The sequence below is a fragment of the Coenobita brevimanus genome, chromosome 74 (genome assembly GCF_032717465.1).
Source record: "Coenobita brevimanus isolate Jiangsu-jjx chromosome 74, ASM3271746v2, whole genome shotgun sequence".
Taxonomy (NCBI): Eukaryota; Metazoa; Arthropoda; class Malacostraca; order Decapoda; family Coenobitidae; genus Coenobita; species Coenobita brevimanus.
In genome coordinates, this window is record NC_137027.1 from 1,142,650 (window position 1) to 1,167,649 (window position 25,000).

At 42.5% G+C, this 25,000-nt stretch overlaps 1 protein-coding gene across 1 annotated transcript in view; it reads right to left on the minus strand.

Annotated features, from left to right (window-relative positions):
- LOC145407652 (paired box protein Pax-6-like) overlaps positions 1-25,000 on the minus strand; it is a 142,725-nt gene that overhangs the window by 5,515 nt on the left and 112,210 nt on the right. Inside the window, exons 6-8 of the mRNA XM_080278523.1 lie at positions 2,878-3,024; positions 1,915-1,997; positions 1,272-1,450 (exon numbers count right to left, since the gene is read on the minus strand). Coding sequence (XP_080134649.1) covers positions 1,272-1,450; positions 1,915-1,997; positions 2,878-3,024 — 409 coding nt within the window. The remainder of the gene's footprint in view (positions 1-1,271; positions 1,451-1,914; positions 1,998-2,877; positions 3,025-25,000) is intronic.

Consider the following 25,000-nt stretch of genomic DNA (forward strand, 5'->3'; position numbering starts at 1 on the left):
ATTCTTTCTGCGTCTGAGCTTCATCTTCGGCAACAGACACTGGTGGTGTAGTCGTAGTTGTATATTTATCCATTTATTAATGAGGGTACCCAGCGCTGCCCGGGTAAAGCCCCATGATCGAGCATACCGGCATTGCCTGGGACCCTGGATGGCCACTCCCCCTTCGGAAAATGGACCCCGGAGTCCCATTTTACCCACTGAACCAGTGCTCCTTCTTGGGCCCATTTCCACAGGGACATAGTCTCCATGCATCTATTCCTAACATGGACCTATTTTGTCACTACTGACCCACCCACAAACCGTGCCCACCCACTCCGACCGCCCTGCCCACCCTACCAATCCGCCACTCATCCAGCACCTTGTAACTAATACTGATTTGGTTGTAGAAGGTAAAACCTCTGCTGTAACTGGCTATCATGTTTCTACCATATCGACTTCATTATTTCTAATTAGTTCTAATCTTGGCCAGCAGGGGCGTCACTTTAGCAATTGTAATGTACACATTTCAGTTCGTCGAACAGAGCTACACTTGTTAGAGCTGTTTAAAGAGTTCTGTAGGCATTCCCGTCGATCTCTATAGAGGACAGACGGACAAACGGACTGACAGACAAACATCTCCTTTTATATTAATATATATACGGATTTATCTGTTTGCTTATTTCTTTTCTTTGTGGTTGAATATTTTCTTATTTATTTATTTTTGTGATGGTGATACTGTTGTATATTTATCTTTCTTTTTTGTCATTGGTGGTGGTGGTGATGGTGCGTATACCTGTTATTATTTTTTTTTAATCGCATCCGCCATATGTTAGAAACCATGATGTAGTGCTGTTTTTTTTTTTCTCTAAAGACTTGTCAATTTGGATGCCAATCCTTCATGTCACTCAAACCTGGTATGCTTGTTACATGAGCAAATACCCACAAACAACTTTCTCATTTTTAGCCCTTTTAAAGGACTTTTATGTGGCCAAAGGACAACCACGAAAAGGAGCAACAAGAATCCGTAATGTTACCGTTTATGGTCGATAAGTCTTTGAGTGCCAGGGATTTTATTTCTATCCTGTATTCCTTAAGGAATGCTAGCAGTTTTTATATCTATATTCATATCTATCTATCTATCTATCTATATATACCGATCGATCGATCGACTGATCGATCTGTTTATTTGTTTTTGTTTGTTTGTTTGTTGCTGGTGTTGGTATTGGTGAGTATGAAAGTATGTAAGGATGCTAGTGGTTGTGAATTTTATTGTGTACTTTGTTTTTACCTACCCATAAGTCTCTGCTACGGACATTGGTGGTGGTGGTAGTGGTGTGTACATGGGTGATGACGTGTAGGACGCGTTGATAATCCTGGTGGGGGACGCGGGAGCCACGCCTTCCGCTGCCCGACGCTGGTTCCTCAGCTTCTCCTCCCGACGCCACTTAGCACGACGATTGCTGAACCACACCTGATGACGGGATGGCAGTATATGAAAATCTCTCTCTCTCTCTCTCTCTCTCTCTCTCTCTCTCTCTCTCTCTCTCTCTCTCTCTCTCATAAAAAAAATAACCGTTAATCTCATAATTCCCCTTTGAGGTGTAGGAGGCCGAGGCTAGGTTACCTCAGTCTATTAGTCAGAGAAATTAGTATCTTCAGAGAAATCAATATCTTCCCTAAGTCTGACGAACACGGCAGAAATATTGAACCATCTGAAGTACGTATTGCAAGGGATGGGATTTTCTCTGTATTTCGTTAGTTGTAAATTTTCTTCAGACGGAACCGGGAAGATAGTTGTTTCTTTGATTGTATATTTAAGGAGAGATGTCCCGCTCTTTTCTTCCTGTCATCTCTTGAGGAATGAACCTATTTAAGTCCGTCATTCCGATTGGGGCATGCTAACCACTGGACCACGAGGTGTAGGGGAGAACTAACCTGTATCCGGGCCTCTGGTAGACCTATTTTGGCAGCCAGTCTCTCCCTCGCGAACACGTCAGGGTAGTGCGTCCGCTCGAACTCTGCGGTACATGGGATAGGTTAGGTTGGGTTAGGCAGGTTTGGGTTGGGTTAGGCTGAGTTGGGTTTGGGTAGGATAAGTTAGGGTAGATTAGTTTAGGTTAAGTTAGGTTAGGTTAAGTTGGGTTAGGTTAAGTTGGGTTAGGTTAGATTAGGTAGATTTGGGTTGGATCAGGTAAGGTTAGGCTAAGATAGGTTAGGTCAAATTAGGAAGGATTGGGTTGTTTTGAGTTTGATTAGGTAAGGTTAGGCTGGGTAGGATTAGGTAAGGTTAGGTAAGGTTGGGTTATTCTAGGTTATCTTAGATTAGGTTTATTTCAACTGATTTAGTGTTGATATGGATGTAAAGTGTCTGGAGAAGTACCACGAGGTAGTATCGACATTTGGAGAGAATGGGGAATGAAGGATTAACTGGTGGAGTGTATGTGGATGAAGTGGAGGGGAAGACCAAGGATGAAATGGAGGGCTAAGGTGGAGAGGTACGTGAATGAGGGTAGTGTAAGCTGTAAGCTGTAGGAAGGGCAGCCTAATGTCGGGGAACTGGGTGACATGGATGCTGTTTGTTCGAAGCTACCTGTGCGGGATTTAAGCTTCTGGATATAGGTAAATAGATAGAAGGAGCCAGATGCTTACATAGATAAATATAGTTAGAGAAATAGATAGAGATACCGAGACCAGAGAATTATCATACCGTACATCACTATAATCCAATGGTAATACAAAGGAAAATTGTTGCCTCTTATAATGAATTCTTAGAGTCAATAATAACGATAATTGTATTGAAAATAATAACCACTAACATCATCCCCCACCATTCACGAAACTAAATAAATCTTGTAGTTAATAATTAAGTAAATAACAAATAATACTAAAAAACCGTACCTTTCTCGAGACTATCAATCTGGTCGTTGGTGAAGGATGTTCTGTTCCTCTGCAGTTTCCTCTTAAGGTGGAGTCTGGCCTGGTCCTCACTAGAGCTGTTCTCACTACTGCCGGGGTTGCTGTCCTCACTCAGCTCACCACCGTCACCTGCTGAGTTGGAATGGTGAGTCAGGATGGTTAGTGAGAGAGAGAGAGAGAGGCATGAGTAAGAGCTGGCGGAAAGAAAGGGGCAAGAGTAATGGCTGAGTAGGGGGCAGGAATAATTGGATGGTAAGGGGTGATTAAAGTAAAGGGATAATAAAATGAATGAGCAAGGCAGAGAGAACGGCCAATGAGTAAATGCATAAGAGTTTCGTAAGTAAAAAAAAAAAAGTATGTGTGGGAATTCAGAAGTAAGGCACAAAGAATGGAGACAAGTTAGAGACTTAAGGGAAACTTAATAAGGCTGTATGTGTGTCTGTTTGTTTTTACTGATCGATCTGGTGCACTCTCGCTACCTGATTAGTTAATTATGGTTCCACGAAATTAAATGTTCCTTAATTATGAGGTAAAACTGGGTCTCCTTGATTACCAGTTAAAGCGATCCTTCACCAACCGAGCTGGAAGGAGTTACGAATAAATGTCACGTTAAAGTAAATGCGTTATAGTGAGGGTTAATGTCAGCGATTTATGAAAGATCTTCTAGAGGAAGATTTCATGTTGCTGGCTATCTTTCTATAGCCAGACGTCTTAATCCCTAAGGGGTGCCCACAAACAAATCGCCTCCGTGTCACCCAGTCCTCCGCCATAAGGCTGTTTTACCCCAATCCATATAACTCACCACCCCATCCCCCCACCCCATCCTTGGTCTCTCCCATCCCCTCTCCCGTTCCATCTTACAAATACTCTCCTTGTGGATCTTTCATTTTCCATTCTTTCAGTATGGCCATATCCTTCGTGGCACAGGAAACTTCGTAGTAATTCTCCCTTTGAGATTAAGTTTGCACTGTATACCTACATAGTCTCCCATGTTATTTATATAGTTTTCATTAAGACACTGTTTACATCACTCACACACAAGAGGATACTGAGGGGCAATGATCAGAATAAGTCGCTGGGGAAGAGGAGTTGCAAATTTCCCAGAGCCAGCCTGAATACGATTCCAAATGACACAAATATCTGAGGATTTCTTAACATGGTCTCATAATTACCACATACGGGAGTTTTGCCCCCTCCCTCACACACACACACACACACACACACACACACACACACAATCTCTCTCTCTCTTTCTCTCAGGAATTAAAGGAAGGGCTGTTTTCTTTCCCTTGCTCATCTCCCGTCACGTGCTGAGTCAGGGGGATAAGTGAGTCACGGGGCTGAGCGATAAGTCAGCAGGGTAAGGGATGAGTCGGGGAGTGAGGGGTTAGTCAGAGACTGAGGGGTGAGTCGGGGGGGGTGAGGGGTGAGTCAGGGAGTCAGGGAGGAATCAGAGGACGAGGGGTGAGTCAGACGAGTGAGGATGATTCAAGGGGGTGAAGGGTGAGCCGGAGAGAGAGAGAGAGAGAGAGAGAGAGAGAGAGAGAGGGAGAGGCAAAAGAAGGAATAGCGAGGAAAGAACACAGGAAGACAGGCATTAAAAGTTAAAGGAAAAAAAATGGTTGAAAACAGTAATAATAATAATAATAATAATAATGACCATCACCACCACCAACAACAACGTCTTCAGCAATCATTTGCCACTCCCACGACGTTCTTTTTTTCTATCTTTATTCGATTTTCTTCAGTTTAAGGACATCGTTGTGAAGGGGCTAATGGACACTGTTTCCAAGTGTCACTACAGATGATATCTTCAGAGCATAACACAATTGTCTGGAGGTGACAGAAATAAAAACTGAATATCCAAATATCCATAAGGTGATGATGATGTGGAATATAACAAATTCTCTGACATTTTTTGAGATATTCCAGCAAAAACAGTCAAAAATTGCAGTAATTACCAAATTAAATAGAGTATGTTCTACAATTACTTGCTTATCAGTAATTTATTTATACATCAATATATACATATCAAATCCATTATGCTGTATTACTATATTCTCGCAAAACTGCTGTTTCAAAGTATGCATAAACAATACAACCTCCACAAGTCTCTCAATGGCTCGAATGGAATTCTTTTTAGAATTTCCAAGTAAAGGTAATACTTTAAGATGGCAAAAGTTCAAAGCAGAAAGTATTATATAATGTAATTTGGTACATAAAGCTGCTATATTCCACAGCAAATATTACATAACTTAGGTGTCTTTGAATCTGGCTAGCTGGCTTCCTCTATCAGGTGTGAAGAAGCTCATGACAAAGTGTATTATTTAGGCAAGTAGAGCGGCGTTCACTCACCCTATACGCCTGGCCATTCACTTTATTATGAGCCAAAGTTAGGGAGAGAAGGAAGCAAGGGAGAGAGAGACAGGGAGAGAAAGAAAGAGGAGGGGAGGGGGAAGGAATGTAGGAGGAGAGGAGTGGTGGAAGGGAGGACGCATAATATCCCTACCATACACCGCCAAGGAAAATCACATCTTTGCAATTTATCCACGTAAATCACCCTCTAGATCATCCCTGACGCAATCCACATGCATCATCCCCTTCCTTCCATCTTCCCCACGCAAATGAAAAGCGAGATAGAGTGAGAAAAAGCGAGAAAATAAAGCTGGTAAAGCGGTAGGTGGCAGCTGGTATGGAGATAAGGTGGTACATATTCCCCGCCCGTGGCCAGTCAACCAGAAGACGCTGATAAGTTTGCACGCGCCTGGTTCCTCCGCCTCTGCAGGGGCTTAGAAGGGATAACTAGCGGCGGGAATGTGGCTAGTGTGCGTGGGATGAGCTAGTTAGCATGAGGAAGGGGTAATGAAAATGAAGCGAGATTAACTAGAAATACACTGATAAGAAGGACTGATAATACTGTAGGCTATAAACAGGACTACCTCTAGCGCACTTTAGAATGATCTAGGAAGGGGTCACGGAAGAGCTAGCAAGAAAACGGTTTGAAAAGCTTAACCAGGAAGTAGGATATACTTAATATAAAAAGTAGCAGTAGGAGAACAGACTAGCAGATAAGGCATGTGTGCTCGGAATGAGCTAGTTACCACGAGGGAAGAATTATTAGCCAGCAGATGCTTTTACATTAAATTCAAGTTCTGTAAAGATATGGGGTGGTTTGAATACACCTCTGAGACAAGGATATACCTATGGCTTCAAAATCGAATGGCGGTAGTCAGTATGAAAAGTAAAGTTGAACAGGGCGCGGGTCTTCGTGAGATGCAATTTGTCACAAGCCCAGTGAGACGTGGAAATTTACCGACAGCTGAATAAAATCACCTGGTGGTAACACAATAGAGCAAAACTAGACTGTGATCTAAATGAAATAAATGAAGCGACTACAATGAATAGGAGGGTTAACAAGGAACAAGAACACGGATAGTATGCATGAGATGGCAATCAGGGTTAGTATGCACGAAACGGGGTAGTATAGCTGGCTAGAGAAAACAGGACTAGAGCTACTGGAAGAGATCTGATGTACTCGTACTGTCGAATTACGGAGCTATCCTACTGGGGGAGGGATGCTGTGAACTGGAATGGGTGATTTGTAAAAATGATCACACAGCCACGAGCAGGAAAATCACAAGTGTAGTACAGTTTATACAGGCTAGTTTGGGTATGTAAAATACATCATTCTAACAAGTTTAATGTAGTTGGACTAGGGTGTGGGTGGATAGAAATGCATGAATTAATAAGAATAATTTATATTCGTGTAATGAGAAATGAAGGTTGCCAACATCCCCCAGGGAATGCAGGATGTCACTACAAAAAACAGCCAGCACTCAAAGAGGTGATTGTCGTCACCCTCCTCGCAGAAGCTAGTAAACTCTACGGGTTCGTGTTGGCACAGTTCACTAAACACGCATGAATGTATGCCTTATCCTTTGACCCCATAACACCCAGTAAAAGCTTCAGTCCAAAAAGTGAGAAACGTGTCACACGGTATTTGCCTAAGAAACAGTTGTACCAAGTTTGATGTGAACTGATGAAGTAAGTAAGGAACTGCACCAAAATGGATGATGTTTGAAAGAAAAAAAGTAAGAAAGAAAGAAAGAAGGAAGGAAGGGAGGGAGGAAAGAGCTAACAGTGAAGAAAGAAGCTAAGCAAACCCGGTACGGTCCTTAACACTGGAGGCCATAACTAGGAGCAAAAATATGGCTAGTGTGTTTGAAGTATGCTATTAAGGCTAAGGATAGAAAAGGCTAAAAGAAAATATGACAATTAGTTGGGGTCATTGCCTTAGTGACTTTGGAGATTTCGTAATACCTATGCTTTGGCAATTTATTCTGCATACTTCACCTCAATTTCTCTTGTATGTAACTGACGTGCTGATGCAAATGATGTCAGTGTTAAAACGGCATATATACCGTAAAACAAAATGACAGAGTATAATATGTAAAATAAATCGCTGAGAAAGGCTTGCTACGAAATCTCTTGTTCCACTTCATAATACGGTTCTTTGGTAGGGAGAGGCCTGGGGTGGGATTCTACAAGGGTATTTTTACGACGGGTTCTCTGATGTTTTTGCAGGATAGACAACATTAGAATCTCTCCCTGTCTTGCATTCTATCGTCAAAAAGAGTTCCTGATAACGAGGAGGCTGTTATTGCTGTTATTCTGTTCTGGATGGAAGGAAAAAGAAAGAAAAGGGTAGAAACTTTCCATGTCTCCAGTTCTCCTGCAAAAATAAATCACTAGTAGGAAGAGGATGATGAAATTTCGTGTGATAATTTTAGGACTGAGCAGAAAGGAAATACGGAAAAGAAGAGAAGTAGACAAAAAACCGTGGCAGACATGGAGCTATACTTGGACTAAACTGGCAGCAACAGGATTACTGAGAGAGAGAGAGAGAGAGAGAGCACCTGTACCCATTTTTTCACGATCCTTCCTACAGAGCTACTTTCACATCCATTACTTCTCTGAATTTTGATAATATTAAAGTATGTGAAATTAATGCTTTATATAATAATAATAAATATAATAATAATAATAATAAATAATAATAATAATAATAATAATAATAATAATAATATTATTATTATTGTTATTAGAACTAGAAATCTAAAATTACTAAGGCAATATTCAAAGAACTCCACATTCCAAATAAAAATGCTTTTGTCACTGTAGACCTAATATTAAGGAACTTTTGGAATGACTCAAAATTTTTTACGGATTTTGACCCGTGAAATTGAGATCAAGGTCGAGGTCATTTATACTATGCAAATCATGTCCGCTCATGACCCACTACATTTCCACCGGGTTTGGTAAAAATCGGCCAAATACTTTCCGATTTAGCACTTTCATGCACGAGGCAGCTATTTTGATTTACCTCAATATCTCAAAAAGTATTTGTTGGATCTCAGTATCAACAAGCAGGTGCATTAGTGTATATTGACGACTTCTTACTGGAACATTTGCAAAGCAATCGATTCAGTAGTTTTTGCTGCGCAGGAGAGCAAAAATTAAAAACAATAACAGAGGGTGCTAGTGCATATATATATATATATATATATATATATATATATATATATATATATATATATATATATATATATATATATACAGTATATAAGCATCTGTGGTACAGTGGTAAAGTGTGCGTTTTCGTGCACTGAAGAAGGAGGGTTTGCGCCCCGCCAGGATATTAAACTTTGGGAGCGTTCTTCTGGCCACGTACTGCTTTGGCGGACACAAGGGGTGCTGTGGTTGAACCAGTATCGCATACTATAAAGTATGCTTGCACTCAGTCGGCTTGCGCGGGCCGATTACACTTGGTTCACAGACTACACACACATCCAAAGCCACTCCAACACTACAATTACACTTACAAGCACTTCTCACCCTACATACAATCTCTACCAGACAGCCTAAGCCACTTGGTAGAGATACAATGGCTGTATCGTCCCCACTTCGGTCGGGATAGGCCGGTCCTGCAGTAGACACACAAACGGCTGATTATATATATATATATATATATATATATATATATATATATATATATATATATATATATATATATATATATATATATATATTCAGCAGTGATGTATCTTGGTTGCAGGCTTCTTTTGGCACAAATATATATATATATATCTCTCTCTCTCTCTCTCTCTCTCTCTCTCTATATATATATATATATATATATATATATATGTATATATATATATAAATATATACAGTATATATTTGTGCCAAAAGAAGCCTGCAACCAAGATACAGCACTCCTGAAAATTTCAAGTCTCTCTCTTGAACAGTCTTGGAATGCCAGTCTTCTAGATCTTCCCCCTCCCCTCTCCCCCAAAAAAAGAGAATGTCTACAATATCCACTGAATGTGGAGTTCTTAATAATACAGTTAGGTACAGTACTGGTATTTGCTATGCACATGGTCGTAATTTCAACCCAATGGCGCATTTTTTTTTTTTAATTCCTATCTCCAGGCGCTTTTATTCACTTCAGGTAAAACTATATCTATCTTTCTATATACCTAGGCTGCTTCCCCCTCAAAAAGGGGTGGTAGCCGAGACAGGACGACACACTCCCAATTTACTCATCCACGAACACACAGTTACACGTATCTTAGCCCCAGTGGGAGAAGGGACACATCCTCACCGCACCACACCGCACAAGGGTCAACTGTGCAGAGCAATCAGCGACATATACAGCAGGGCCCGACAGCAGAGCTGGTTTACCCCTGTCACATCATAATGGACCCCATCCCCTTACCCGCACCTGACCTGATCAGCTGATCAGACCAAATGCTGGAGAATATCCCCTCTAGGCCGCGTCACCATTTATTCATTCACAATTTCTCTCCAGCCATCCCTATCTCGCTCAGCCACTCTTCCTTGCTCACCAGACATCCCTCTCGCATCGAACACTCGTTTCACACTCTCCATCCATCCTATTCGTAGTCTTCCTCTCAGCCTTAACCCCCTCACATCCGAACCAGTTATTATTATTATTATTTTTTTTTACCAATCTCTGTCCATCCATTCTCTCCATATTCCTAAACCATTGCTACATTCTTTGCTCAGCTCGATCAGCCATCTCCCGCATAACTCCAGTTCATAGCGTTTCATCGTTTCTCACTCTATCCATACGCGTCATTCCACACATACTCCGCAGACATCTCATTTCCATTACATTCAATCTCCTCCTCTCTGCTACACCCACACTCATGTTTCAGCTCCATATAACGCAGTCGGTACCACAACACCCTCATACAGCCTTCTTTTTACATCCATTCTAAGCGAACGACATTTAAACACTTTTTTCATTCCTCCCAGCACATTTCCTACTTCATTTATTCTAAACTTCACTTTTACATCTGTTCTTCCATCCACAGGAACATGTGACCCGAGATACTTAAAGCACTCTACCTCCTCAAGCAACTCACAGTTCAAAACTACATTCATCCTCCTACCAGATATATGTGGTACTGGAAAAGGTACAGCCCTGAAGAGTGACGCCTTCACGTGGTGGCACCGATATAACCAGGCGGCTCAACTGCCTGGTTATCCAAAGGTCCCTCAACTACATCCCTATTCCACGAAAGGAGGATAATGGACAGCATGGGGCCAACTTAAGTCAGCAGTCCACAAGGTTCATGTTTCAGAAGAGCCTGGGGTTACTACTACTATTACTACTACTACTACACTACTGCTACTACTACTACTGCTACTACTATTACTAAAATAAACGCTTCCATCTGGAGGGGTTAGGTATAGCTCCCACTGACCCCTTCACAACAAGACATCTCCCTTAGTTGAAAAAATCGTCAGGTAGCAGCATGAACACACACACACACACACACACACACACACACACACACACACACACACACACACACACACGCCGGGCTGAAGTGAAAAATATGGAACAGCTACAATGCCCCCACCCCCCCAAAAAAAAAAGTATAAAAAAAAATAAAAGAACGTAAATATTATAAAACACGCCATAGGTGTTTTTACGTCTTATATTCAACCAAACCCCGGACGATTTTGTTCAGATGAGAGAAATCGTGGCAGCAGGGATTTGGAGGCTCTGTCAACCCTTTCCCTGTCATGGTCTCGTGTTTATGATGAGGTTGACAAGAGGATTTTACTCAGCTGAAAGTATCGTCGCTGTCCTAGGCAACTTAAAATAATATAAAGAAAGCTATAAAATGTGTGTGTGTGTGTGTGTGTGTGTGTGTGTGTGTGTGTGTGTGTGTGTGTGTAACTGCTATAATGGTAAATTGTCGGGACACTTCAGGTCGTATTCTAAGTGGCCTTGGAGATGTGTAACACCTCTTCCTTAGCGATTCATTCACTACACCGCAATATCCACTTGTACTGTATATTACTGGAGTACACTTTATCGATATTACGACATAAGCAACATACAGTAGAACATCAAGGTGTATAACGTAAAATAAATCGCAATGGGAAAGATGCTACAATGCCTCCTGTGCCACCAGAATCCAGCCTTCCGACCTGCCACGCCACCCATCGGCCAGCGAGGGAACTGCAGCAGCCGGGATGCAACGGCTGTACCGAGTTCTCTTGTTCAAAAAGCCGGAAGAGAGAGTGGTGCCGAATTAGAGAGATGCAGTTCAGATAATAATAACAAGACCTTAACTACAATAATAGTAATAACAATAATAATAATAATAATAATAATAGCAATCATCATCATCATCATCATCATCATCTCACATTCCCTGTACATCATGACGCCCTTTATATTTCGTTCCTTATTTCGCCAGACTATTTTCCTCCGCTTAGAAGAACTCTGTTGTAAAGATTCAGCAGTTACTACATGGGGTTGCTGGGCCTAGTATTTTGCTGGGAAACTATTCAGCGTACCGTCCTTCGCCTACCAGCTTATAGTCGAGAAGTTCAGTAAGCCATAATCTTGAGATCCTCCCTTAGTTAACTTTCGAAATTCCCCAACACTTTCCTCCATAGACGAGGGATACAAAAAGGGTAATGGAAGGTTTATTTAACCTCTTCAGTTCGAAATTTGCGTCTCCTCACGAAAGGGGTTATAAATTCCCAAACGCGGTGCCATATCCCCCCAAAAATAAATAAATAAATAATAAACAGATAAATACATAAAAGCCTATTAAACTGTCCCCTACGATGGACCTCATATGACGGGGAAGATTATTATGGCAGAAAATATAAACGAAAAAATATATATGGATAAATTCTATGTGTTAAGTAAAAAGTCAGCTATTAACACCATTCTGTTCCCTTCACACACGGGCCATTTTTCCTCATCTTATTTTTTCCTTTCCTCCCTCGTTCGTCCGTGGCTTTCCTCCCTCCCTGTCCCCCCTCACCTTTCTTCCCCTGCTTCCTTTTTCCTTCCCTCCATCTTTCATCTTCCCTCCTTTCTCTCCTCCTTTCTTTTCCTCCTGCCCTTCCTTGCCTTCTTATTCCTCCCCTCCTCTTATCTTTCTCTTCCCTCCTCCCCTTCACAGTTCCTCTTCCTCCCCTCTTTCCCCCCCTAACCTCCTTTCCTTTCTTCCTCTTTCCTACTTTTTCCCTCTATTCTTCATCGTACCCTCAACCCTACATCCTTCCTCCTCCCCTCCCCATCCCTCTTCCACAGTCCTTTTCTCCTTCCCTCGTTTTCCTCTTCCCCATTCTACCTCTTCCCCCATCCTCGTTCTTCCTATCCCTCCATTTTCTTCCCCTTCCTCCTTGGCAGTACAGGAAGTTGATTTAAGGGATATTAAGATGTGTTGTCAAGGGGAGTAAAGGAAGTAGAATTAAAGGGGATTGAGGGATGTCTTTTAGGGTAGTGGTGGTGGTGGTGGTGGTAGTAGTAGTAGTAGTAGTAACAGTAATAGTAGTAGTAGTAGTAGTAACAGTAGTAGTAGTAGTGGTGGTGATAGTAACAGTATTAGTAGTAGTAGTAGATATAGTAACACCTGACTCATCTGAAACGTGAACCTGGTGGACTGCTGGCTTAAGGTGCCCTCCTGCAGTCCACCATCTTCCTTTCGGGGGATAGAGAGGTTGTTGAAGGTTGTTTGTATAGCCAAGCAGTTGAGCAGCCTGGCTATATCGATGTCACTACATAAATTCGCCCCACTCCACCTCATATTTTTCGTTCTATTCCAGCAAATTTCATGCATTGTTCTTCAGGTTAAGGAAGAACTCTTAAACTTCAGAGGTTAAATGCAGCTTTCGTTACCATTCAGTACGAGATATAATTCCTGAATATAACTGTCCGGAGATAATGTTGATAAAGCACTAAAATGCACTGCCAAGTTGAAGGGTTAAGGGGTTTTAGGGATATATTCAAGGGTGAAATAATGAATATCTTAAGGGGAGGTCAGGAAGCACTTTTGGGTTTATATTTATATATTTTTTATATTAAGATGGATCATTAAGGATGATTAGTAAGAGCACATACATTATTATTATTATTTTTTTTTAAAGGTGCATATTTAGCGAATTTAACACTTAAGCCTCTATGACTTACCCTCAACTGAGTAAAATCGTCTGGTCTTAGCTGAAAGACTAGAATTCTTGAGATGTCCCGACCATAAGAGGGATTAATGGTGACAATATCAACACTTTTAGCATCTTAGGACTCACCGTCAGCTGAACAAAATCGTCTGGCGTTATTTGGATCAGAATATCTAGAGTTGTCCCTACCATGACAGGGTTAATGGTGACAATACTAACGCTCTCGGGGGCCTGTACTCCTTTCCCAGGTTAATAACAACGGAGGGTTTAAGCTGAGAATAAAAGGCAAGAGCAGGTGCGACCATGAGTGGGTTGAGGAGGAAAGCTGTGGGATGGACGTCTGTAAGGGAAAATAATAAGTTTAATCGATAAGGCGTTTAATATTATGTTCTTGCCATCTCCAGACGATTTTATTCAGCTCCCGTGAGACTCAGAAACTGACAAAACAAACATAAAACATCAAGAACCATCTAAACGAGAGGGCTTTCCTAGGCTGAAAAAAATCATATGGATATAAAAGAAGATATACTATGAAATATTTATCACAGAAAAATGGGTTAAGGGAGAAGGCTGGGCGAATTTAAGGGGAATCTTTAAGGGGTGATTTAAGGGATGTTTAAGGGAGTCAGTTAAGGGGAGACGCAGCAGGGGCAAAGGGGAGGGTGAACCTTCTATTAAAAGATAAAGGGGGTAAAAAATGGTGGGTGCTGAAGGGGCAGTTTGAAGGGAGGAGGAGGGGGGGAAGAAGGGGAGGAGGTGGGGATTGGGAGGAAGGGGAGAGGGAAGGAGGAGGATGGAGAGAGGAGAGGAAGAGGGACAGGGATAGGGAGAGGGAAGGGGGAAATGGAGAAGGTTGAGGAAGATAGGAAGTGAAGGAGGGAAAGAAGGGAAGAGGGTAAGTGGAGGAGGAAGGGGGAGGAGAGGGGGAAGGGAGAAAGGAGAGGGAGAAGGGAAGAGGAGTACAAGGAGAGAAAGTTGAGAAGAAGGGTGGAAGGAAGGAGCGAGAAGAGCGAAGGAGGGAGGAGGAGGAGGGGAAGTGGAGGAGAAGGGGGGGAGGAAGGAGGTAAAATGGAGAAGGAGGGGGAGAGACAACTTTCCCTGTCCTTCTTTAAATCCCCATTCTTCTTTCTTTCATTCTTTTTGCTTTTCTTGCTTCTTCCTTCCTTGCTTATTTTTTCTTCGTCTTTTTCATCTTTCTCCTCTTTCCTTCCTTCATTCCTTTTCCCTCCTTTCTTCTTTCTTACTTCCGTTCTTCCTTTTTCTTTACTTGTTTCTTTTATACCCTTTTCTCTCTTTCCTTCTTTCATGGTTTATCATCTGTCGTCTTTTTCCTTTGTTTTTTCTCTTTCCTCACGTTGCCGTATCTCTTTTCTTCTTTGTAAACATTCGTATTTGTTTCTGTTTTGCTTTTCTTTTTTCTTTCCTTCCTGTTTTATTTTTTCTCCACTGCTTTCTTCTGTCAATATTTTTCCTTCCTTACTCATAGCAACATATCCATCTGTGTATCTGTCTATCTACCTACCTCGGCCCAGGCCACTGTATATCTGTTGTGCGTCAGCCTGCTTACGGTTTTATCTATCTGTTGTAATGTCAAACCATTTATCTGTCTCATCATCTGTTCATTTCCTGTTATCTACAGTATTTATCAGTCCGCCTACATCCGTAAATATTTGTCTGTTAATATATCTGTCCATCTATCTCTATGTCTATTAACAAACATAAGGGACTTTGACATAAGGGACTCTTGACTCTTGAGTATTCTTATTCAAGGGTCGTATGCAAAAGGCTGCTAACCAATATACAGCATAACTAGAGGGGCACTCAGTGGAACGCATCTCTCCGACAAGCGCAACGTAATTTCCAAACCACTCATCATAATCGGTTAGGTTTTCTCATCGTTGATTAGGCTTCCACAAATTGTTTTCCGGATCCAGAATCTGTAATACGATCCGGTTCGTTCCTAAACATGAATCGATTGTTCTCTGGAATATAGGCTGTCTACCCACCAAATTTGGTCTAAATCTCTCTTTTAGTTTTTGAGTAATCCTACGAACACACAACCTAACAAACAAACAGGGGTGAAAACATACTCTCCTTGTCGGGGAGAATAAAATCTCCATTATAAATAATGCTAATAGGTATCGCTAAGTCTTTCGAGTTTTATCGCTTAAACATTTACTCCAACCTGACTGTGATGCATTGACTGGGTACTTTAAATGAGTGAAGACAAACTCATAGCCAAGAAATATCGTATGCTTACACTAATATTCTCTCCGAATGCACTGTGTAGCATCATGTGGCAGTATCAGTGAAGACGAACAGGTATACAGAATATCGTAATTTGTCATTATAATATTCCCTCTAATCTGACAGTGAAAAATTCGGTCGCTGCATAAATGAAAGCAAATTTTTCTAAAAGTAATATTATACAAACCTAGAAATAGTTTACAAGTACACCACTCCCCCAAGGGATCAGCAATCTTTTAAATACAGGTGAGAGTGAGCATAGGAGCCTGAGAGTGAGCATAGGGGTCAGGGTGAGCATAGGAGCCTGAGAGTGAGCATAGGAGTCAGGGTGAGCATAGGAGCCTGAGAGTGAGCATAGCAGCCTGAGAGTGAGCATGGCAGCCTGAGAGTGAGCATAGGAGTCAGAGTGAGCACAGGAGTCTGGGAGTGAGCATAGAAGTCAGAGTGAGCATAGGAGCCTGAGAGTGAGCATAGGAGTCAGAGTGAGCATAGGAGCCTGAGAGTGAGCATAGGAGTCAGAGTGAGCATAGGAGCCTGAGAGTGAGCATAGGAGTCAGAGTGAGCATAGGAGCCTGGGAGTGAGCATAGGAGTCAGAGTGAGCATAGCAGCCTGAGAGTGAGCATAGCAGCCTGAGAGTGAGCATAGGAGTCTGAGAGTGTTGATAAGGTGACCAGTAGCTCGTCAATGGTAGGCTCAACTCGCTTACTCTATTAAAGCTATCTCCAGACGATTTAATTTAGCTGAGAGAGAGCCAAAGAAACCTATGTGTTAATGTCAACATATTTTTATATCGTCCTTGACAAGTGTAATGTTTAGTTGCGCGTATATGGTAAAACGGGTCGAGAGAGAGAGAGAGAGAGAGAGAGAGAAAGTCACCATATTCGAGAGTCACTAGGAATTAATATTTACGAATGCTATCCCTAAATCCCTTCCATCCAGCCACTTATTTTTTACTTTACTCTTGCCATTTGCAGACGATTTTATTCATGCCAAAATATACCCTTGGAACCGGAAGGGTTAGATTTAGCCCCCAATAAGCCCTTCAGTGGTGGTGGAGAGGGACGCCTTCACGTGGTGGCACCGATTTGGCTGGGTGGATCCGCTGCCTGGTTGTACAAACGTCCCTCAGTTCTCTCCCTGTTCCCCCCCCCCAGGGACAATGGTGGGCTCCTGGAGATGGGTATTTTCAGGCTGCAGTCCACTGGGTTCACATTTAGATAAGCCTGGGGTAACGCCTACTGCTACTACTACTACTACTCCTCAGTAAACAAAGTCGTCGGTCTGAAATGGTTAAGGCTTCCGTGATCAGACCAACAGACAGACAGACCAACACAAAGACGACCACAGACAGACCACCACAAAGACGACAACAGACAGACACACAGAGAGACAGACAGACAGACAGACATCTTCGGTAGGGAAGGCAAAAAGTAAGAAAGAAGAAAACAAAAAAAGAAAAAAAGGACAAGAAGCAAATGAAAAAAAGAGCCTACCCCCTCTCCCTACCCTTCCTCCTCCCTTCCTCCCCCACTTTTTTTTGGTTCCCTCCATTTTTCCTCTCTCTCTCTCTCTCTCTCTCTCTCTCTCTCTCTCTCTCTCTCTCTCTCTCTCTCTCTCTCACGCGACCTCTCTTTCTCTCATTGTGTCTCTCCGGCTTTATGTTACTTCTTGGAGATGACCCCTTCCCCCCACCCCCCCTATTTCTCTCCACCCTCCCCGTCCCTCCTATTTTATCTCCCTCTCCACCTCCCTCCTCCAGCTCCGATCCTCCACCATTCTTGTTTCTCTCATTTTCTTCCCCCCCCCCCTCTCTTTCTCTCCATTTTGCTCTCTTCCGCCATTTTCTCTTTCTCGTTCTTCCTGCAGTACCTTCTTTTCCCCTCCTTATCTCTTCTTATCTCTTTCTTTCTCTCTCCCTCCCTCCCTCTCTCTCTCTCTCTCTCTCTCTCTCTCTCTCTCTCTCTCTCTCTCTTTTAATGTATTTTACAAGGATGATGAATTAATGTTAGTGGACAAAAGGGATTCTATTTGTGGAAGCTTTTGATAACCCTACCCACAAAGCACTCTCTAAAAAATCTCTTAAACTTCATGATTTCAGTGACATTGTGTTCGTGTGGATCGATAACTGGCTGAAAGGACGTAAAGAAAGTTGTAATTGATGGGACAGAATGGCACTGGTTGCATATCACAAGTGGAGTGCGACAAGGTTCAGTTCTGGGACCTTTTTCCTTTCTGACGTACGTGCATGATGCTGATGGAAGGTTTGTTTTGGAAATTTTCGGAATTTCCTATGATACAAAAAATAATCATTGTGGACACACCCGTCAATACTTAGTTAATTCAGAGATTTTTTTATAATTTGAATCAAACATGACAAATGGATTTTAAAGTTGCTACAGTGTATGCTTTTGGATGTACAATAATACTACACAAATAACTGGACAGAGAGGTTCGAGTCATTTTATAATTTTACTTATAAGTTATACGCTTACGGGTAAATGAAACAAAGTGTTTCTTGTTAAACAAGGTTGTAACAATACTGAACAGTTTGCCGTGATGCGTGGTAAAGCGTGATGGAAACTGAATCCTTAGCTAAACCCATTCTTGGCGGAGTAGTACAAGTATCTGACATCAGCGCATTTGCTTTAACCTAAGGAAGATCCTAACCCCTTCCAGCTCATCTGATGGCAAAGGAAAAGTATACTGGAGGGTCGATTTGACTAGTAACCATGGAAACTCAGACTTATTCTAGATAAACCCATCGTAGTTCATGAAATCAAGAGTTAGTATTCAAGTTGTGGCAGTGGCCCATTTTTTTTTTTTTTTAATGTGAGAACAAACTGGTTGTTGTTTTTCTTCTATCCAGATCACGAAGGATACAGCAACTGCGCATCATCGTTACGAACTTATTATTAAAATTACCTTACAGAAATTTTCAGGATATTTTTTTTTCCTATGCCACGAAGTAGTCCTTCTCACTTTTTCTTACCGTATGAAGCTGTCCTGCCCTGTCTTAGTCTCACAGAACAGATATCATAGGCATAATATTCTCCTCTCCCTCATCCTGTTCTTCTTCCTCGTTTTTCTCTTCCCTCCTCAACTACCCTTCAACATTTTCCTCCTTCTTCTCCCCTTCCTCTCCTCCTCTCCACCTAAGAGTTGACTTCTAACCCCTATTCCTTCTACTGACAACCAGTATTCCTCCTCCTCCTCCTCCTTCCTTTATCTTCCTCCTCCTTCTCCTCCCAGTCATCATCATCATCATATCCTCCCTTCTCGCCCCTTTCTTTCTCCACCTCCTCCTCCTCCTCCTTCCCTTCCTCCCTCTCCTCCTTGCCTCCATCTAAGAGTTGACTTCTCACCCCTCCCTCCCCCTCCACCGACAACTCCGCTTTATCTTTTAATTTCACACCCGATGCCTCAACTCAATGCGAATTTTCTCTCCATATTCATAAATTCTCTCGTTTAGCATCGGGTCGATTTGGGGAGGAGGGAGGAAAGGAGGGAGGGAGGGAGAGAAGAAAAGAAGGCAGTCGATTTAGGGAGGACGCAGGGAGGGAGGGAGGGAGGTGAGAGAGAGAGAGAGAGAGAGAGAGAAAGAGAGAGAGATAAGCTGGGAAAGGGGACAGAGAGAGAAATAAAGTGACAGAAGGAGGGATGATGAGAGACAGGGAGATATGAAAGGGAGTAGACAGGATGACGAAGAGAGAAAGGAGGCAGGGAGGGAGATAGGAGAGGCAGGAACGCGGGAGGGAGGGAGGGAGGGAAGAAGGGAGAGAGAAGGAAAGAAAGCAGTTGATTTAGAAGGAGAGAATTAACAAAAAAGGGAGAAAATGGGAAAAAGGGTGGGAACTGAGAGTGTGGGCAAGGGAGGAAGCTGAGAATGAGAGGGAGGCTAGGAGCTGAGAATGTGAGGGAGTAAGGGAGAATGTCAGGGAGGAATAAAATGGGGGAGAGAGGGAGTTCATAGGAAAGGGGAAGTGAGCGAATGAAAGAAAGCAGTTTATTATGAGAGAGAGAGAGAGAGAGAGAGAGAGAGAGAGAGAGAGAGAGAGAGAGAGAGAGAGAGAGGAGGGAAAAAATGAAGGCCGTCGATTTTGGGATGGAGAATGATATGGACAGGAGGAAGGGAGGGAGGGAGTGAGGGAGGAAGAGAGGGAGAGAGGGAGGAAGGGAGGGAAAGGAAAAAGAAAGAGCAGCAGAGTGAAGAATGAGGGAGAGAAGGAGACAAGGATAAGAAGACGTAAAGGGAGAGAGATAAAGGGGGGGTGGGAGGGAGGGAGGTAAGGGAGGACGGGGAGGAGGGGAGGGAGGGAGGGAGGGAAGAGAGGCAGTCATTTAAGGAGGAAGGACGATATAGATAGGAGAGAGAGAGAGAGAGAGAGAGGGGGGGGGAATTTGAGCATAAAGATGAAAATGTGTCAGAATAGGTTAGAAAAGAAGACGGAGAGAAAAAATGATGACCAAGTACTGAGAGAGAGAGAGAGAGAGAGAGAGAGAGTATTCAACCAGGTATACATCATCGACCTGGTTTATAACTTTCTCTAAACTCTCTCTCTCTCTCTCTCTCTCTCTCTCTCAGGCGACTTGAAATATTATCCTTTCATTTTCTCTTACTTTCTTTGTCTTTATAGTGTCTTTTATCATTTGTATTTCCGTTTTTACCTTTATTTTCGTCCCTCCGCATCTTTGCTAGCTGATTCTCTCTCTCTCTCTCTCTCTCTCGTAACGAAGGGGTTACACGGAATCCCCATTAATCCATTCACTCTGATGATCTCTTTTTCACTCTTGCTAAGGCCCAGATTCTCGTTGGTTGAGGAAGCACCCTAACACCTTCTCGTAAGCGATTTATTTTGGTTACTGCACCTTACTGACCTCTTCTGTGCTACATAAACCCTTCCAACGTCTCCGTACTCGGTATAAATAACGTGCAAAAGGAAATTAGCCAGCCATATCCAAAACTAATTCGCGAAGGAAGAGGTGTTAGGGAGCTTCTTTACTGTATTTTTGGGTATGGTGATATTAGCATGATTTAGGTAACGCAGAAGAGGACGGCAAGGTGAAATAAGCAAAATAAATCGCTTAGGACGAGGTGTTAGGGAGCTTTCTAACAAACGAGAATACGGAGTGACACCTCGGCCTGGAGCGGTAAATCAGAATCTCTCATAGTGAAATCAGAATCTTTTATATTGAAATCAGAATCTCTTATAGTGAAATCAGAATCTCTCACAGCGAAATCAGAATCTCTCATCGTGAAATCAGAATCTCTCACAGCGAAATCAGAATCTCTCACAGCGAAATCAGAATCTCTCATCGTGAAATCAGAATCTCTCACAGCGAAATCAGAATCTCTCACAGCGAAATCAGAATCTCTTATGGTGAAATCAGAATCTCTTAGAGTCAAATCAGAATCGTTTTGTGAGATCTGTGTTCTTATTTATCTCTACTTCTGCTGCTTATTTTGTCTCTTCCTACTTATTTCTCTTTCTCTCCTCCCTCTTACTTCTTCTGTAGTAACTCTTTCTCTCCTTCCTCCTCCTCCTCCTCCTCCTGCTTATCCTATTCTTCTTTTTATTCCTCCCCCTCCTTCTCCGCATCTTCCTCTGTTTCTTCTTCCACCTCCTCCTCCTCCTCCTCCGTTTCTTCTTCTTCTTCTTCTTCTTCTTCCTCCTCCTCCTCCTCCACGCCTCATTCCCCCAAGTGGCGTATTAGTAAGATGAGCTTTATTGAAGGGAGGAGGAGGGGGGAAGACAAGGAGGAGGAGGAGGATAGGGGGTAGAAGGAAGAATGGAGGGAGGAAGAAGGGAGAAGGAGGAGGGGGAGGAGCGAGGGGGAGGCGAAAGAATGGAGGGAGGAGAGGAGAGAGTAAGGAAGGGAGGGGTAAATGCCCCTTCTACTTTCTACTTCCTTTCTCTCTCTCTCTCTCTCTCTCTCTCTCTTTTCTTCCTCCTCTCCCATTCCCTTCTTAATAGTTTCCTCTCCCTATCTTCTTCCCTCTCATCTCCTCTTCACTCCTCTTTCCCCTCCCCCTCCGTCTCTATTCCCTCTCTCTTTCCCCTCTCTCCCTCTTCCTTTCCCTTCCTTTCTCCTCCCCTCCCTTCTCCTTTCCCCAGATCCCCCCCCCTCTCTCTCTCTTTCTCTTTCTCTCTTTTTCTCTTCCTCTTCACTTCCCCTCATCTTCTCACACTCTTTCATGCCTACTTCCGTCTCTCTCACCTCCTCTTCTTTCCCCTCTCTCCCTTCACTTCCCCACATCCTCTCCTTCCCTTTCATGTCTTGTTCCTTCTCTCTCTCCTTCTCCTCCTCTTCCTCCTCCTCTCTCTCCCTCTCCTTCCTCCTCCACTAATTCGTCCCTCTCATATTTCCTCCCTTCCCCTCATCTCCCCCTCATCCTCCCCTTCCCTCCTCTCCTCCCTCCCGTCTCCTCTCCCCTTCCTTCCCTTCCCCTTCCCTTCCCTCCCTTCTCCCCCTCCCCTTCCCTCCCCTCCTCCCTCCCCTCTCCGCTCGATACCTACCAGATATCTATTTTTTGCTGTTGTTGTTGTTGTTGTTTCAAAGGGTCATTGTTGGGGAGTGGGGTCAGGTACGGCGTTGCTGGTGTTTGTGTTTTGGTTGATTATATTTCCGTTGTTTTTGCTGAATCATCATCATCATCATCATCATCATCATCATCTTTAACACGGCATATGAGGTCCACCGCAATATCGGACTTTCTCCACTGTGGGAAAGTAAAGGTCTCCTGGCACCAAAGAGATTAAGAGGAGTTTACATCTCAGTGCCCAACTCCCCATGATAACATTCATAACAAGAACAACAACAGCAGCAACAACAATAACAACAACAGCAGCAGCAGCCACAGCAACAACAACAACAACAATAGCAGCAGCAGCAACAACAACAATAATAATAATAATAAAATAATTAATAATAATAATAATAAGAATAAGAATAAGAATAAGAATAACAACAACAATTGAGTTTTGCTTTTTGTACACTGCCTCACTCCACCTGCAGTTGGAAAAACAGGCGGGATAAATACTACTACTACTACTACTACTACTACTAATAATAATAATAATAATAATAAAAATCCCTTTAGCCTACATAATTCCAGACCATCACTGTCTAGTCCACAGCACCCTTAATCTCGGTGCTGGAGAGGGAAGCCTTCGCGTGGTGACACTGACAGCTGGGCGGCTCCTCTGACTGGTAAGGTAAACGCCCCTTAATTCTTTCCCTTATCCCCAGAAAGGGTGATGGTGGACAGAAGAAAGGAGGGGCAACTTCAGCCTGCAGCCTACAGAGTTCACATTTCAGATGAACCTGGAGTTACGATAACAACAACCACATCATCAACAACAACTGCTACTACTGCTTCTGCTGGTGCCGCTGCTACTACTGCTATAACTACTACTACTTTTTTTTTTTTTTCAAAGATCACCATCCATTTGAGACGTATGTAGAACACTGGAAAAACTGTTCAAGGACAATTTTGATAAAAACTTCCCACAGCTATTTCCTGCTAGAAGCGGAGCTATAAAGGGACCTTGAGGTCAAGGTCACTGATCTTGTGCATGTTACCTAAAGCCATGTCCACCAAGTTTGGTGGCTCAAACTCTCTTCTTTCATATAAAATCAGGTGACTTTCTGGCTTCCGAAGTAGTCCAAAATTTTGGACCAGAGGCGATCACAGAGAATGCTGATCCGATCTCATCTATACTAAGCACTGCATTCTCGACATGTCTCAGGTATATGCCATAAAAACTTCCGCCCTCTAACTTAAGTGGTTCTTGAGCTTCAGGGTTACTTTTTTTTTTTTTTCTTGTTCCGGATCCCATCAGGGTTCCGGTAGTCGGATCAGGTAGTCGGATGAAGCGGCTGACCAGTACTATAAAATGACAAAGAATGAAGGCTGTAACTCAAACGGTGTGCAAATGGCAGCGATTTAGATTTTCTCTAGAATAATAACAGTATTAACAAGAACAAGAAAACTTCCCACTGGGATGTGGGAAGTTTTAATAATATATTACTAATAAAACAATGTAGCATTATTCACCATACACTGGCTACTCCAGACGCTTTTATTCAGCTTAGGATGGGCTTTTCAAATTGCAGGTGTTGGATATACCCTTCACTGACCTCTTCTGCTCGAGAGATAATTCCAAAGTTGGATAATATCGTCAGCAGGCAGAAGGAATAAAATGAGAAGTGCGTCATCGTGCTGAATGAGGGATAGGAATTAACTGTGACCACTGCTGTACGATATAACAGTTTTAATACTGAAAGGCCTCACCACACGGACAGGGTTATGTCAACAGTACTATATGATAAACACAGTATGGCCGTCTACCACCATTACGAATCTTCTTAGGTTAGGATAATTGAGGGTTGTAACTGAATCCTCTACAGGTAATGATGATAATGATGATGACGATGAAGATTATAATCATCATCATCATTATTATTATTATTATCATTAATTATTATAATTATCATTATTATTATTACTATTATTATTATTATTATTATTATTATTATTACAATGATGATGATGATGATGATGATAATAATGATGATGATTATAGTTATAGTTAATGTTTTTATTATTATAAATAAAGTAAACAATAACTGTTATGATGTCTGTTATGATAATGGTTACTATTACTGTTGCTGCTTCTACTACTGGTAATTATTTCTACTAATGCTATTAATCATCATCATAATTATCGCCATGCCGCCTCATCATCATCACATCATCTTATTCGACATCATCATCATAATATCAGTCGTTTTTCCTACCTACAGGTGGGGTGAGGTAGGATACAGGTAATCAGAAAAAGGAAAGACTCTGGCACTGGGCTAACTAATCAACAGCATGCCCTGTGAAATGGGCCACACACCCATTCATTCACCATCCAAACCAACGGAATCCTGACTTCACCCGATAGGTACATCTGTCCACACGTAACTTCATAATTACCTAACAACAATGTCAGTCCGATGAATGTCAAGGTGTCAGACCCGCGCCATTCGCTGCTCCGTCAAAAATTCACTCAGCCAGCTTGATCTCTCGTCACTTCCCTAGCCTCGTCAGCTTCCATATCTCTCATTCTTACACACTCATTTATCTATCGAATTACTACTCGGCCTACCACGCCTCCTTCCAACTTCATATTCACTCACGTACACCCTGTCGCTTCCTTCTTTAGGTGGAAGGTGGTGGCGACCATCATCCACTCACTCGATATTGTGCTGCCTACTTATCCTTCATCTTTATCATTCTATTTCTGTGTCTGCCCTGCTCTCTCCCTACTTTATCCTTTCCTTCCTGTCACTTTT